The sequence below is a fragment of the Oncorhynchus mykiss genome, chromosome 8, assembly GCF_013265735.2.
Source record: "Oncorhynchus mykiss isolate Arlee chromosome 8, USDA_OmykA_1.1, whole genome shotgun sequence".
NCBI lineage: Eukaryota > Metazoa > Chordata > Actinopteri > Salmoniformes > Salmonidae > Oncorhynchus > Oncorhynchus mykiss.
The window spans coordinates 90528725-90545791 of NC_048572.1; the positions used below are offsets into that span (position 1 = coordinate 90528725).

The 17067-nt window shown below is 44.4% G+C and overlaps 1 protein-coding gene across 1 annotated transcript in view; it reads left to right on the forward strand.

Moving 5' to 3' along the window:
* The window catches only part of LOC110517228 (collagen alpha-1(VI) chain), a 105459-nt gene extending 88925 nt beyond the window's left edge, over positions 1-16534 (forward strand). Inside the window, exons 26-33 of the mRNA XM_036986771.1 lie at positions 5072-5108; positions 5611-5619; positions 8032-8165; positions 10815-10924; positions 11020-11206; positions 12554-12725; positions 12924-12953; positions 15237-16534. Coding sequence (XP_036842666.1) covers positions 5072-5108; positions 5611-5619; positions 8032-8165; positions 10815-10924; positions 11020-11206; positions 12554-12725; positions 12924-12953; positions 15237-15838 — 1281 coding nt within the window. The 3' untranslated portion in view covers positions 15839-16534. The remainder of the gene's footprint in view (positions 1-5071; positions 5109-5610; positions 5620-8031; positions 8166-10814; positions 10925-11019; positions 11207-12553; positions 12726-12923; positions 12954-15236) is intronic.
* The last annotated feature ends 533 nt before the right edge of the window (positions 16535-17067 follow it).

Here is a 17067-nt window from a genome sequence, read left to right on the forward strand (position 1 = left end):
GGGTGACTCAGCGTCACCATGGCAACCTCGCTCTACCCCGCCATATCCTGGTTCTGAAGCCCGTCTCCTCAGAGTTCTACTACAGTTGAAGTTGGAAGTTTACATACACTTAGGTTGGAGTTATTAAAACTAGTTTTTCAACCACTCCACAAATTTCTTGTTAACAAACTATAGTTTTGGCAAGTCGGTTAGGACATCTACTTTGTGCATGACACAAGTACTTTTTCCAACAATTGTTTACAGACAGATTATTTCATTAATAATTTACTGTATCACAATTCCAGTGGGTCAGAAGTGTACATACACTAAGTTGACTGTGCCTTTAAACAGCTTGGAAAATTCCAGAAAATGATGTCATGGCTTTAGAAGCTTCTGATAGGCTAATTGACATCATTTGAGTCAATTGCAGGTGTACCTGTGGATGTGGATGTATTTCAAGGCCTACCTTCAAACTCAGTGCCTCTTTGCTTGACATCATGGGAAAATCAAAAGAAATCAGCCAAGACCTCAGAAAAAGAATTGTAGACCTCCACAAGTCTGGTTCATCCTTGGGAGCAATTTCCAAACACCTGAAAGTACCACGTTCATCTGTACAAATAATAGTACGCAAGTATAAACACCATGGGACGACGCAGCCATCATACCGCTCAAGTAGGAGACTCGTTCTGTCTCCTAGAGATGAACGTACTTTGGTGCGAAAAGTGCAAATCAATCCCAGAACAACAGCAAAGGACCTTGTGAAGATGCTGGAGGAAACAGGTACAAAAGTATCTATATCCACAGTAAAACAAGTCCTATATTGACATAACCTGAAAGGTCGCTCAGCAAGGAAGAAGTCACTGCTCCAAAACCGCCATAAAAAAGCCAGACCATGGTTTGCAACTGCACATGGGGACAAAGATCGTACTTTTTGGAGAAATGTCCTCTAGTCTGCTGAAACAAAAATAAAACTGTTTGGCCATAATGACCATCGTTATGTTTGGAGGAAAAAGTGGGAGGCTTGCAAGCCGAAGAACACCATCCCAACCATGAAGCACGGGGGTGGCAGCATCATGTTGTGGGCGTACTTTGCTAAAGGAGGCACTGGTGCACTTCACAAAATAGATGGCATCATGTGGAATTGTTGAAAAATTATGTGGATATATTCAAGCAACATCTCAAGACATCAGTCAGGAAGTTAAAGCTTGGTCGCAAATGGGTCTTCCAAATGGACAATGACCCCAAGCATACTTCCAAAGTTGTGGCAAAATGGCTTAAGGACAACAAAGTCAAGGTATTGGAGTGGCCATCACAAACCCTGACCTTCAATTCTATAGAAAATGTGTGGGCAGAACTGAAAAGGCATGTGCGAGCAAGGAGGCCTACAAACCTGACTCAGTTACACCAGCTCTGTCAGGAGGAATGGGCCAAAATTCACCCAACTTATTGTGGGAAGCTTGTGGAAGGCTACCCGAAGCATTTGACCCAAGTTAAACAATTTAAAGGCAATGCTACCAAATACTAATTGAGTGTATGTAAACTTCTGACCCACTGGGAATGTGATGAAAGAAATTAAAGCTGAAATAAATCACTCTCTCTACTATTATTCTGACATTTCACAATTTTAAAATAAAGTGGTGATCCTAACTGACCTAAGATAGGGAATTTTTACTTGGACTAAATGTCAGGAATTGTGATAAACTGAGTTTAAATGTATTTGGCTAAGGTGTATGCAAACTTCCCACTTCAACTGTATATTAGGAGTCTATAACACTTCATCAGGTTGTAAACTAACAGGAGGAGATGAGATAATGTACTGTGCAATACTATTTATCATTACTGTAATCTTACAAAATAAATATATATACTGTACAAACATTGAGTAAATAATCATTATGTACTGTATGCACACAAATCTTATTTCTCTTTTCAAATCAAGAAGTTAATTAAACAGCATGATCGTTACACAGGTGCACCTTGTGCTGGGGGCAATAAAAGGCCACTGTAAAATGTGCAGTTTTGTCACAACACAATTCCACAGATGTCTCAAGTTTTGAGTGAGCGTACAATTGGCATGCTGACTACAGGAATGTCCACCTGAGCTGTTGCCAGAGAATTGAACGTTCATTTCTCTACCATAAACCGCCTCCAACGTCATTTTAGAGAATTTGGCAGTATGTCCAACTGGCCTCACAATGTAACCACGCCAGCCCAGGACCTCCACATCCGGCTTCTTCACCTGCGGGACCATCTGAGGGGAGGGGGAAGGGAGTACTAAGGCGTACTTATGTCTGTAATAAAGCCCTTTTGTGGGGTAAAACTCATAATTCTGATTGGCTGGGCCTGGCTCCCCAGTGGGTGGGCTATATATATTGTACATCTATATAACTGTTATCTATATATATTTAACATCTATATATATATATATTTTACGCTGCTGCTACTCTCTGTTCGATCTTATATGCATAGCCTCTTTAACTATATACTCATGTACACACTACCTCAATTGCCCCGACCAACCAGTGCTCCCACACATTGGCTAACCGGGCTATCTGCATTGTGTCCCACCACCCGCCAAACCCTCTTTTTACGCTGCTGCTAATCTCTGTTCATCATATATGCAGAGTCACTTTAACCATATGTACATGTACATACTACCTCAATCAGCCTGACTAACCATGTGTCTGTATAGAGCCTTGCCACTCTTATTTCAAATGTCTTTTTACTGTTGTTTTATTTCTTTACTTACCTACACACACATCTTTTTTGCACTACTGGTTAGAGCTTGTAAAGCATTTCACTGTAAAACCTGTTGTATTCGGCACACGTGACAAATAAACTTTGATTTGATTTTATATCTATATATATTAAACATCTATATAACTTATCTAACTTTATTGAACATCTGTTTAACTGTTATCTCTATAACTGTTATCTATATTTATTGAACATCTCTATAACTGTTATCTATATAAACTAAGCAAAAAATGTACGTCCCTTTTTCAGGACCCTGTCTTTCAAAGATAAATCGTATAAATCCAAAATAACTTCACAGATCTTCATTGTAAAGGGTTTAAACACTGTTTTCCATGCTTGTTCAATGAACCATAAACAATTAATGAACATGTACCTGTGGAACGGTCGTTAAGACACTAACAGCTTACAGACGGAAGGCAATTAAGGTCACAGTTATGAAAACTTAGGACACTAAAGAGGTCTTTCTACTGACTCTGAAAAACACCAAAAGAAAGATGCCCAGGGTCCCTGCTCATCTGCGTGAACGTACCTTAGGCATGCTGCAAGGAGGCATGAGGACCGCAGATGTGGCCAGGGCAATACATTGCAATGTCCATACTGTGAGACGCCTAAGACCGCGCTACAGGGAGACAGGACGGACAGCTGATCGTCCTCGCAGTGGCAGACCACGTGTAACAACACCTGCACAGGATCAGTACATCCGAACATCACACCTGCAGGACAGGTACAGGATGGCAACAACAACTGTCCGAGTTACACCAGGAACGCACAATCCCTCCATCAGTGTTCAGACTGTCCGCAATAGGCTGAGAGAGGCTGGACTGAGGGCTTGTAGGCCTGTTGTAAGGCAGGTCCTCACCAGACATCACTGGCAACAACGTCGAGCTCAAACCCACCGTCGCTGGACCAGACAGGACTGGCAAAAAGTGCTCTTCACTAACGAGTCACGGTTTTGTCTCACCAGGGGTGATGGTCGGATTCGCATTTATCGTGGAAGGAATGAGCGTTACACCAAGGCCTGTACTCTGGAGCGGGATCGATTTGGAGGTAGAGGGTCCGTCATGGTCTGGGGCGGTGTGTTACAGTATCATTGGACTGAGCTTGTTGTCATTGCAGGCAATCTCAACGCTGTGCGTTACAGGGAAGACATCCTCCTCCATCATGTGGTACACTTCCTGCAGGCTCATCCTGACATGACCCTCCAACATGACAATGCCACCAGCCATACTGCTCCTTCTGTGCGTGATTTCCTGCAAGACAGGAATGTCAGTGTTCTGCCATGGCCAGCGAAGAGCCCGGATTTCAATCCCATTGAACACGTTTGGGACCTGTTGGATCGGAGGGTGAGGGCTAGGACCATTCCCCCCAGAAATGTCTGGGAACTTGCAGGTGCCTAATTGGAAGAGTGGGGTAACATGACACAGCAAGAACTGACACATCTGGTGCAGTCCATGAGGAGGAGATGCACTGCAGTACTTAATGCAGCTGGTGGCCACACCAGATACTGACTGTTACTTTTGATTTTGACCCCCCTTTGTTCAGGGACACATTATTCCATTTCTGTTAGTGACATGTCTGTGGAACTTGTTCAGTTTATGTCTCAGTTGTTAAATCTTGTTATGTTTATACAAATATTTACACATGTTAAGTTTACTCAAAATAAACACAGTTGACAGTGAGAGAACATTTCTATTTTTGCTGAGTTTATATTGAACAACTGTATAACTGTTATCTCTATATTCTGTTCATCTATATAACTGTGATCTATATAAATGTTGCCTCTATATTCTGTACATTTATATAACTGTTATCTATTTAACTGTTATCTATATGTATTGAACATCTATATAACTGTTATCTATATTACTGTTATCTATATTACTATTATCTATATTACTATTATCTATATTACTATTATCTATATTACTGTTATCTATATTACTTTTATCTATATGTATTGAACATCTATATAACTGTTATCTATATAACTGTTATCTATATTACTGTTATCTATATAACTGTTATCTATATTACTGTTATCTATATTACTGTTATCTATATGTATTGAACATCTATATAACTGTTATCTATATTACTGTTATCTATATAACTGTTATCTACATTACTGTTATCTATATTACTATTATCTATATTACTGTTATCTATATTACTTTTATCTATATGTATTGAACATCTATATAACTGTTATCTATATTACTGTTATCTATATTACTGTTATCTATATAACTGTTATCTATATTACTGTTATCTATATAACTGTTATCTATATTACTGTTATCTATATAACTGTTATCTACATTACTGTTATCTACAGGAATGTGAGATTCTGGATATCATCATGAAGCTTTGCTGTAAGTCTGCCCCCCCACCCCCCACATACACACACACTGCTGTAAGTCTGCCCCCCCACACACACACATACACACTGCTGTAAGTCTGCCCCCCCCCCCCCCACACACACACACACTGCTGTAAGTCTGCCCCCCCCCCACACACACACACTGCTGTAAGTCTGCCCCCCCCCCCACACACACACACACACACTGCTGTAAGTCTGCCCCCCCCCCCGCACACACTGCTGTAAGTCTGCCCCCCCCACACACACACACACACACACACTGCTGTAAGTCTGCCGCCCCCCCCCCCCCACACACACACACTGCTGTAAGTCTGCCGCCCCCCCCCCACACACACACACACACTGCTGTAAGTCTGCCCCCCCCCCCCCCCCACACACACACACACACACTGCTGTAAGTCTGCCCCCCCCCGCCACCACACACACTCACACACAGAAACTCAGACACACTGGAATGACTAACATTGTGTTTTTGTTTAATTTGTTTCCTACAGCATGCTGTGGTGAGTCCATCCCATCATCTCATTGGCTTCTGAGTTTATCTTATAGCTCTCCAGTCACCATTATGCCCATACTCTGTCTGTCTGTCTGTCTAATGTCTGTCTGTCTGTGACTAATGTGTCTGTTTGTCTAATGTGTCTGTCTGTTTAATGTGTCTGTCTAATGTCTATCTGTCTGTCTAATGTCTATCTGTCTGTCTAATGTATGTCTGTCTATCTGTCTGTCTAATGTCTATCTGTCTGTCTAATGTCTGTCTGTCTGTCTCTGTCTGTCTGTCTGTCTGTCTGTCTGTCTGTCTGTCTGTCTGTCTAATGTTTATGTTTGTCTGTCTAATGTGTCTGTCTGTCTAATATGTCTGTCTGTCTAATGTGTCTGTCTGTCTAATGTCTGTCTGTCTGTCTAATGTTTCTGTTTGTCTGTCTAATGTGTCTGTCTGTACATGATGTGTCTGACTAATGTGTCTGTCTGTCTAATATGTCTGTCTGTCTAATGTGTCTGTCTGTCTGTCTAATATGTCTGTCTGTCTAATGTGTCTGTCTAATGTGTCTGTCTGTCTAATGTGTCTGTCTGTCCAATGTGTCTGTCTGTCTAATATGTCTGTCTGTCTAATGTGTCTGTCTGTCTAATGTGTCTGTCTGTCTAATGTGTCTGTCTGTACATGATGTGTCTGACTAATGTGTCTGTCTGTCTAATGTGTCTGTCTGTCTAATGTGTCTGTCTGTACATGATGTGTCTGACTAATGTGTCTGTCTAATGTGTCTGTCTGTCTAATGTGTCTGTCTGTCTAATGTGTCTGTTTGTCTAATATGTCTGTCTGTCTAATGTGTCTGTCTGTCTAATGTGTCTGTCTGTCTAATGTATCTGTCTGTCTAATATGTCTGTCTGTCTAATGTGTCTGTCTGTCTAATGTGTCTGTCTGTCTAATGTGTCTGTCTGTCTAATGTGTCTGTCTGTACATGATGTGTCTGACTAATGTGTCTGTCTGTCTAATGTGTCTGTCTGTACATGATGTGTCTGACTAATGTGTCTGTCTGTCTAATGTGTCTGTCTGTACATGATGTGTCTGACTAATGTGTCTGTCTAATGTCTGTCTAATGTCTGTCTGTCTGTCTAATGTCTGTCTGTCTGTCTAATGTTTCTGTTTGTCTGTCTAATGTGTCTGTCTGTCTAATATGTCTGTCTGTCTAATGTGTCTGTCTGTCTAATGTGTCTGTCTGTCTAATGTGTCTGTCTGTCTAATGTGTCTGTCTGTCTAATATGTCTGTCTGTCTAATGTGTCTGTCTGTCTAATGTGTCTGTCTGTCTAATATGTCTGTCTGTCTAATGTGTCTGTCTGTCTAATGTGTCTGTCTGTACATGATGTGTCTGACTAATGTGTCTGTCTGTCTAATGTGTCTGTCTGTCTAATGTGTCTGTCTGTACATGATGTGTCTGACTAATGTGTCTGTCTAATGTCTGTCTAATGTCTGTCTGTCTGTCTAATGTCTGTCTGTCTGTCTAATGTTTCTGTTTGTCTGTCTAATGTGTCTGTCTGTACATGATGTGTCTGACTAATGTGTCTGTCTGTCTAATATGTCTGTCTGTCTAATGTGTCTGTCTGTCTGTCTAATATGTCTGTCTGTCTAATGTGTCTGTCTAATGTGTCTGTCTGTCTAATGTGTCTGTCTGTCCAATGTGTCTGTCTGTCTAATATGTCTGTCTGTCTAATGTGTCTGTCTGTCTAATGTGTCTGTCTGTCTAATGTGTCTGTCTGTACATGATGTGTCTGACTAATGTGTCTGTCTGTCTAATGTGTCTGTCTGTACATGATGTGTCTGACTAATGTGTCTGTCTAATGTGTCTGTCTGTCTAATGTGTCTGTCTGTCTAATGTGTCTGTCTGTCTAATGTGTCTGTCTGTCTAATATGTCTGTCTGTCTAATGTGTCTGTCTGTCTAATGTGTCTGTCTGTCTAATGTATCTGTCTGTCTAATATGTCTGTCTGTCTAATGTGTCTGTCTGTCTAATGTGTCTGTCTGTCTAATGTGTCTGTCTGTCTAATGTGTCTGTCTGTACATGATGTGTCTGACTAATGTGTCTGTCTGTCTAATGTGTCTGTCTGTACATGATGTGTCTGACTAATGTGTCTGTCTGTCTAATGTGTCTGTCTGTACATGATGTGTCTGACTAATGTGTCTGTCTAATATGTCTGTCTGTCTAATGTGTCTGTCTGTCTAATGTGTCTGTCTGTCTAATGTGTCTGTCTGTACATGATGTGTCTGACTAATATGTCTGTCTAATATGTCTGTCTGTCTAATGTGTCTGTCTGTCTAATGTGTCTGTCTGTCTAATGTGTCTGTCTGTACATGATGTGTCTGACTAATGTGTCTGTCTGTCTAATGTGTCTGTCTGTCTAATGTGTCTGTCCTGATGTAGAGTGTAAGTGTGGGCCCCTGGACCTGGCCTTCATCGTGGACAGTTCTGAGAGTATCGGCTCCACTAACTTCGCTCTAGCTAAGGACTTCATCATCACCGTCATAGACCGCCTTATTAAGGACCAGCAAGTCCATGTGAGTACTATTTTAAAAATATACTTTTACTAATACTTTATTTGAATAAACAAATCACATTACAGTCAAGAAGGATTTAAACATTTTTTTATTTCATTTTTTTGATTGAACCTTTATTTTAACTAGTCAAGTCAGTTAGGAACAAATTCTTATTTACAATGATGGCCAACACCGGCCAAACCCGGGCGACACTGGGCCAATTGTGCGTCGCCCTATGGGACTCATGAATAAAAAGATTTGGGGTGTTCCAGAGGCGCAACTTCCACATGCCCCCCCCCCCCCCCCCCCCCCCAGTTATATCATTGGAATGTAATACAAAGCAATGCAATAGTGTGCTTTAGGACCATGTGGACGCCTCCGAGCGTCCCCCCCACTTCTAAAACCAATGTTGCGCCCCTGGAGATTTCTATGCCTGAAATTGAGACCAAAAAGCTTTTGTACACAATTTTGACTTTGGAATCTGACTTTATGTCTGTGGAATCTGACTTTATGTCTGTTGAATCTGACTTTATGGCTGTGGAATCTGACTGTATGTCTGTGGAATCTGACTTCATGTCTGTGGAATCTGACTTTATGTCTGTGGAATCTGACTTCATGTCTGTGGAATTTGACTTTATGTCTGTGGAATCTGACTTTATGTCTGTTGAATCTGACTTTATGGCTGTGGAATCTGACTGTATGTCTGTGGAATCTGACTTCATGTCTGTGGAATTTGACTTTATGTCTGTTGAATCTGACTTTATGGCTGTGGAATCTGACTGTATGTCTGTGGAATCTGACTTCATGTCTGTGGAATCTGACTTTATGTCTGTGGAATCTGACTTCATGTCTGTGGAATCTGACTTTATGTCTGTGGAATCTGACTTCATGTCTGTGGAATCTGACTTTATGTCTGTGGAATTTGACTTTATGTCTGTGGAATCTGACTTTATGTCTGTGGAATCTGACTTCATGTCTGTGGAATCTGACTTTATGTCTGTTGAATCTGACTTTGTTGAATCTGACTTTGTGGCTGTGGAATCTTTTTTTAAATTTTTTATGTATTTTACCTTTATTTAACGAGGCAAGTCAGTTAAGAACAAATTCTTATTTTCAATGATGGCCTAGGAACAGTGGGTTAACTGCCCGTTCAGGGGCAGAACGACAGATTTGTACCTTGTCAGCTCGGGGGTTTGAACTTGCAACCTTCCGGTTACTAGTCCAACGCTCTAACCACTATGTCTGTGGAATCTGACTTCATGTCTGTGGAATTTGACTTTATGTCTGTTGAATCTGACTTTATGGCTGTGGAATCTGACTGTATGTCTGTTGAATCTGACTTTATGGCTGTGGAATCTGACTGTATGTCTGTGGAATCTGACTTCATGTCTGTGGAATTTGACTTTATGTCTGTTGAATCTGACTTTATGGCTGTGGAATCTGACTGTATGTCTGTGGAATCTGACTTCATGTCTGTGGAATCTGACTTTATGTCTGTGGAATCTGACTTCATGTCTGTGGAATCTGACTTTATGTCTGTGGAATCTGACTTCATGTCTGTGGAATCTGACTTTATGTCTGTGGAATTTGACTTTATGTCTGTGGAATCTGACTTTATGTCTGTGGAATCTGACTTCATGTCTGTGGAATCTGACTTTATGTCTGTTGAATCTGACTTTGTTGAATCTGACTTTGTGGCTGTGGAATCTTTTTTTAAATTTTTTATGTATTTTACCTTTATTTAACGAGGCAAGTCAGTTAAGAACAAATTCTTATTTTCAATGATGGCCTAGGAACAGTGGGTTAACTGCCCGTTCAGGGGCAGAACGACAGATTTGTACCTTGTCAGCTCGGGGGTTTGAACTTGCAACCTTCCGGTTACTAGTCCAACGCTCTAACCACTAGCAGTCGGGGCTACCGACTTTGTGGCTGTGGAATCTGACTTTGTGGCTGTGGAGTCAGACTTTGTGGCTGTGGAATCTGACTTTGTGGCTGTGGAATCTGACTTTGTGGCTGTGGAATCTGGCTTTGTGGCTGTGGAATCTGACTGTGGCTGTAGAATCTGACTTTGTGGCTGTGGAATCTGACTGTGGCTGTAGAATCTGGCTTTGTGGCTGTAGAATCTGACTGTGGCTGTAGAATCTGACTGTGGCTGTAGAATCTGGCTTTGTGGCTGTAGAATCTGACTGTGGCTATAGAATCTGACTTTGTGGCTGTAGAATCTGACTTTGTGGCTGTAGAATCTGACTTTGTGACTGTGGAATCTGACTTTGTGGCTGTGGAATCTGACTTTGTGGCTGTGGAATCTGACTTTGTGGCTGGGGAATCTGACTTTGTGGCTGTGGAATCTGACTTTGTGACTGTGGAATCTGACTTTATGGCTGTGGAATCTGACTTTGTGACTGTGAAATCTTACTTTGTGATTGTGGAGTCAGACTTTATGGCTGTGGAATCTGACTTTGTGACTGTAGAAGCTAGTTAAACCCAGGCACTTTTGCTGCACAAGGTGGGCTATGGAATTCATATTTGTTTGTGTGATTAACCGAGTATGAAACACTTTGAAAATAGCTACGGCAGCAATTTATTTTGCTATACATTTTACTCGCACATGTGCTCATACGTGTGTGTGTGTGTGTGTGTGTGTGTGTGTGTGTGTGTGTGTGTGTGTAGTTTGGTTTTAATGAGTCCAGGGTAGGCGTGGTGCAGTACAGTGGGGATGGAGCCCAGGAGGCTGTCAGACTGGGAGACCCCAACATTAACACACTGACTGAGCTCAAACAGTAAGTACACACACACACACACTCACTGAGCTCAAACAGTAAGTATACACACACACACACAGATACCCAATCATTACCCTGTATGTTGTGTGTAGGGCGGTGCGGGACCTGCGCTGGCTGGCTGAGGCCACCTATACAGGGGAGGCTCTGCAGTTCTCTCTGACCAACATGATTGACCGTCTGCAGCAGGAGAACCGCGTGGTCTTAGTGCTCACTGACGGACGTTCTGATATCACCAGAGATAAAACACCGCTCAACACACTCTGTGGGAAGGGCATCAAGGTGAGGGACACCTCTCTTTGTGAAGGGCATCGAGGTGAGGGACACCACTCTGTGGGAAGGGCATCAAGGTGAGGGACACCACTCTGTGGGAAGGGCATCAAGGTAAGGAACACCACTCTGTGGGAAGGGCATCAAGGTAAGGAACACCACTCTGTGGGAAGGGCATCAAGGTGAGGGACACCACTCTGTAGGAAGGGCATCAGGGTAAGGGACACCACTCTGTGTGAAGGGCATCAGGGTAAGGGACAACACTATGTGTGAAGGGACACCACTCTGTGTGAAGGGACACCACTCTGTGTGAAGGGCATCAGGGTAAGGAACACCACACTGTGTGAAGGGACACCACTCTGTGTGAAGGAACACCACTCTGTGTGAAGGGCATCAGGGTAAGGGACACCACTCTGTGTGAAGGGCATCAGGGTAAGGGACACCACTCTGTGTGAAGGGCATCAGGGTAAGGGACACCACTCTGTGTGAAGGGCATCAGGGTAAGGGACACCACTCTGTGTGAAGGAACACCACTCTGTGTGAAGGGCATCAGGGTAAGGGACACCACTCTGTGTGAAGGGCATCAGGGTAAGGGACACCACTCTGTGTGAAGGGCATCAGGGTAAGGGACACCACTCTGTGTGAAGGGCATCAGGGTAAGGGACACCACTCTGTGGGAAGGAACACCACTCTGTGTGAAGGGCATCAGGGTAAGGGACACCACTCTGTAGGAAGGACATCAGGGTAAGGGACACCACTCTGTGTGAAGGGCATCAGGGTAAGGGACACCACTCTGTGTGAAGGGACACCACTCTGTAGGAAGGGCATCAGGGTAAGGGACACCACTCTGTAGGAAGAGCATCAAGGTAAGGAACACCACTCTGTGTGAAGGGCATCAGGGTAAGGAACACCACTCTGTAGGAAGGGCATCAGGGTAAGGGACACCACTCTGTGGGAAGGGCATCAAGGTAAGGAACACCACTCTGTAGGAAGGGCATCAGGGTAAGGGACACCACTCTGTGGGAAGGGCATCAAGGTAAGTGACACCACTCTGTAGGAAGGGCATCAAGGTAAGGAACACCACTCTGTGTGAAGGGCATCAGGGTAAGGGACACCACTCTGTAGGAAGGGCATCAGGGTAAGGGACACCACTCTGTAGTACGATTTAGTACGACCAGCAACATCATATCACAACGCACAGTCCATTACACACACACACACACACACACACACACACACACACACACACACACACACACACACACACACACACACACACACACACACACTAACACACAGACACACAGACACACACACACACACACACACACACTAACCCTGCCCCCCTCTCTCTGTCAGGTGGGTGGTCTGGGAGTGAAGGACTACTCTGGCCGTCAGCCCAACCATGAACAGCTCAGTGCTGTGGTCTGTACGAGCGACCCTAAACCAGGCTTCTCCTTCGTACTGGAGAACTTCGCTGAGCTGCTGGATGACAGCTTCTTACAGAACCTCACCACACGCATCTGTGAAGGTACACACACACACACACACACACACACACACACAGACACACACACACACACACACACACACACACACACACACACACACACACACACACACACACACACACACTAGTGAACCCCGTGGTGTGGATACAGACTCTGTATGATGTGAAAATGATGTGAAAATGTCCTATTAATTTTGGTTTCTCTATTTCCTACAACAGATAAGAAGTGTCCCAACTACAAATGTCCCAGTAAGTCATGTGGTTTCTCCTGTGGTTTCTCTGTGGTTTCCCTGTGGTTTCTCCTGTAGTTTCTTCCGTGGTTTCTCCCATGGTTTCTCCTGTGGTTTCTCTGTAGTTTCTCCTGTGGTTTCTCCCGTGGTTTCTCCTGTGTTTTCTCTGTGGTTTCTCTCTGGTTTCTCCTGTGGTTTCTCCTGTGGTTTCTCCTGTGGTTTCTCCTGTGGTTTCCCTGTGGTTTCTCCTGTGGTTTCTCCTGTGGTTTATCTTGTGGTGTCTATGTGGTTTCTCCTGTGGTGTCTCCTGTGGTTTCTCTGTGGTTTCTCCTGTGGTTTCTCCTGTGGTTTCTCTGTGGTTTCTCTGTGGTTTCTCCTGTGGTTTCCCGGTGGTTTCTCTGTGGTTTCTCCTGTGGTTTCTCCTGTAGTTTCTCCTGTGGTTTCTCCTGTAGTTTCTCCTGTGGTTTCTCCTGTGGTTCCTCCTGTGGTTTCTCCTGTGGTTTCTCTGTGGTTTCTCCTGTGGTTTCTCTGTGGTGTCTCCTGTGGTGTCTCTGTGGTGTCTCCTGTGATTTCTCCTGTGGTTTCTCCGGTGGTTTCTCCTGTGGTTTCTCTGTGGTTTCTCTTTGCTTTCTCCTGTGGTTTCTCTGTGGTTTCTCCTGTGTTTTCTCCTGTGGTTTCTCCTGTGGTTTCTCCGTGGTTTCTCCATGGTTTCTCCTTGGTTTCTCCTGTGGATTCTCCGGCGTTTCTCTGTGGTTTCTCTGTGGTTTCTCCTGTAGTTTCTCCTGTGGTTTCTCCTGTTGTTTCTCCTGTGGTTTCTCCTGTGGTTTCTCTTGTGGTTTCTCCTGTGGTTTCTCCTGTGGTTTCTCTGTGGTTTCTCCTGTGGTGTCTCCTGTGGTTTCTCTGTGGTTTCTCCTGTGGTTTCTTCTGTGGTTTCTCTGTGGTTTCTCTGTGGTTTCTCCTGTGGTTTCCCGGTGGTTTCTCTGTGGTTTCTCCTGTGGTTTCTCCTGTAGTTTCTCCTGTAGTTTCTCCTGTGGTTTCTCATGTGGTTTCCATGTGGTTTCTCCTGTGGTTTCTCCTGTGGTTTCTCTGTGGTTTCTCCTGTGGTTTCTCTGTGGTGTCTCCTGTGGTGTCTCTGTGGTGTCTCCTGTGATTTCTCCTGGGGTTTCTCTGTGGTGTCTCCTGTGATTTCTCCTGTGGTTTCTCCTGTGGGTTCTCCTGTGGCTTCTCTGTGGTTTCTCTGTGGTTTCTCCTGTGGGTTCTCTGTGGTTTCTCCTGTGGTTTCTCCTGTGGTTTCTCCTGTGGTTTCTCCTGTAGTTTCTCCATGGTTTCTCTTTGGTTTCTCCTTTGGTTTGTCCGTCGTTTCTCTGTGGTTTTTCCTGTGGTTTCTCCTGTAGTTTCTCCTGTGGTTTCTCCTGTGGTTTCTCTTGTGGTTTCTCCTGTGGTTTCTCCTGTGGTTTCTCCTGTGGTTTTTCTGTGGTTTCCTCTGTGGTTTCTCCTGTGGTTTCTCCTGTGATTTCTCTGTGGTTTCCTCTATGGTTTCTCCTGTGGTTTCTCTGTGGTTTATCTGTGGTTTCTCCTGTGGTTTCCCTGTAGTTTCTCCTGTGGTTTCTCCTGTAGTTTCTCCTGTGGTTTCTCCTGTAGTTTCTCCTGTAGTTTCTCCTGTGGTTTCTCTGTGGTTCCTCTGTGGTTTCCCCTGTGGTTTCTCTGTGGTGTCTCCTGTGGTTTCTCTGTGGTTTCCCTGTAGTTTCTCCTGTAGTTTATCCTGTTGTTTCTCCCGTGGTTTCTCCCGTGGTTTCTCCTGTGGTTTCTCCTGTGTTGTCTCTGTGGTTTCTCTGTAGTTTCTCCTGTGGTTTGTCTGTAGTTTCTCCTGTGGTTTCTCTCTGGTTTCTCCTGTGGTTTCTCCTGTGGTTTCTCCTGTAGTTTCTCCTGTGGTTTCTCTGTGGTTTCTCCTGTGGTTTTCTTGTGGTTTCTCCTGTAGTTTCTCCTGTTGTTTCTCCTGTGGTTTCTCCTGTGGTTTCTCTGTGGTTTCTCCTGTGGTTTCTCTGTGATTTCTCCTGTGGTTTCTTCTGTGGTTTCTCCTGTGGTTTTTCCTGTGGTTTCTCTTGTGGTTTCTCCTGTGGTTTCTCTGTGGTTTCTCTGTGGTTTCCTCTACGGTTTTTCCTGTGGTTTCTCTGTGGTTTCCTCTATGGTTTTTCCTGTGGTTTCTCCTGTGGTTTCTCTTTGTAATCTTGTTTTGGGAGGACATTGTGTTGTCATTGTGTATTGTCTTCATGTTGTTTATCCTGTTGTTTCTGTCCTCCAGTCTCCTTCTCAGGGGACACAGACATCGTATTGATGATGGACAGTTCAGCCAGTGTGGGACAGAGGAACTTTGACTCCAGCAAGACCTTCGTCAAGCGTCTGGCTGAGCGCTTCCTGTCTGCAGAGAGGTCCGGCCGTGCTGCCGTGCGTGTCGCCGTGGGCCAGTACAGCCGTGAACGCCGCATGGAGGCGGAGCTGACCTCTAACCTCACCCTGCTGACCAGTAAGATTGAGGCCGCCACCTTCCAGAATGATGGGACTGACGTTACCAAGGCGATGGCCTTCGCCATGGAGAAATTCCAGTCGTCAGGGGGCGGGAACAGGAAGAGGAAGCTAGTGCTGTTCTCTGACGGGAGATCTCAGGGCGTTACCGAGGCGATGCTGGAGAAGCGCGTACGGCTGGTGTCAGAGGCGGGAGTGGAGCTGTACGTTATCACCGTGGGCAACCAGGTGAGCGAGGCCAACCTGCGCTCGCTGGTCAGCAGGGGGAGGAGTTACGATGTCACCTACGCCCAGCGCCACCTGTTCCGCGTCCCAGACTACCCGTCTCTGCTGCGTGGCGTGTTCTACCAGACCGTGTCCCGCAGGGTCTCCCAGGCCTGAGTTCAGGGGCAAGGGCTGGGACCACATGATTTAGAGTTTAGTCTCCCTCATTATGAATATCCATTCATATTTCATCACTCATTTACTGTGTTTTAGTTGGGTTTTTATGTCCGATAATGACAGAAGACAATTGTGTGTCAGACTGTGTAAGAGATTGTGTTAGACTGCATTCATGTGCTCTCAGAATTATCAAGAAAAATCCCAAGCGGAAAACTACTGAAAACCTCTTGTAACAGAAACTAGTTTCAGATGTCTGTAATGAGCTTCCATGTTGTAACATCTTCCTGTCAGACTGTTCCATAATTCCCAGTCAGGCTGTTCCCAGTTCCATAATTCCCAGTCAGGCTGTTCCCAGTTCCATAATTCCCAGTCAGGCTGTTCCCAGTTCCACAATTCCCTGTCAGGCTGTTCCCAGTTCCATAATTCCCTGTCAGGCTGTTCCCAGTTTCATAATTCTCTGTTAGACTGTTCCCAGTTCCATAATTCCAGTCAGACTGTTCCCAGTTCCATAATTCCCAGTCAGACTGTTCCCAGTTCCATTTTTCCCAGTCTGACTGTTCCCAGTTCCATAATTCTCTGTCAGACTGTTCCCAGTTCCATAATTCCCAGTCAGACTGTTCCCAGTTCCATAATTCCCTGTCAGACTGTTCCCAGTTCCATAATTCCTAGTCAGACTGTTCCCAGTTCCATAATTCCCTGTCAGACTGTTCCCAGTTCCATAATTCCCAGTCAGACTGTTCCCAGTTCCATAATTCCCTGTCAGACTGTTCCCAGTTCAATAATTCCCTGTCAGACTGTTCCCAGTTCCATAATTCCCAGTCAGACTGTTCCCAGTTCCATAATTCCCAGGCAGACTGTTCCCAGTTCCATAATTCCCAGTCAGATTGTTCCAAGTTCCATAATTCCTTGTCAGACTGTTCCCAGTTCCGTAATTCCCTGTCAGACTGTTCCCAGTTCCATAATTCCCAGTCTGACTGTTCCAAGTTCCATAATTCCCTGTCAGACTGTTCCCAGTTCCATAATTCCCAGTCTGACTGTTCCTAGTTCCATAATTCTGAGCAGCACATGAATGCAGCATTAGACAGAAACGTTACTGTAAAGGAATGGTCGTTGTTGTTTGTAGATCAGAGACAGGACAGGATATGACATCACTACATCTTTTTTAAACATCAAAGTTAAACATTAAACATCCTCCCTGCAGATACCCTGGTCCTAATGAAGAACAGCTG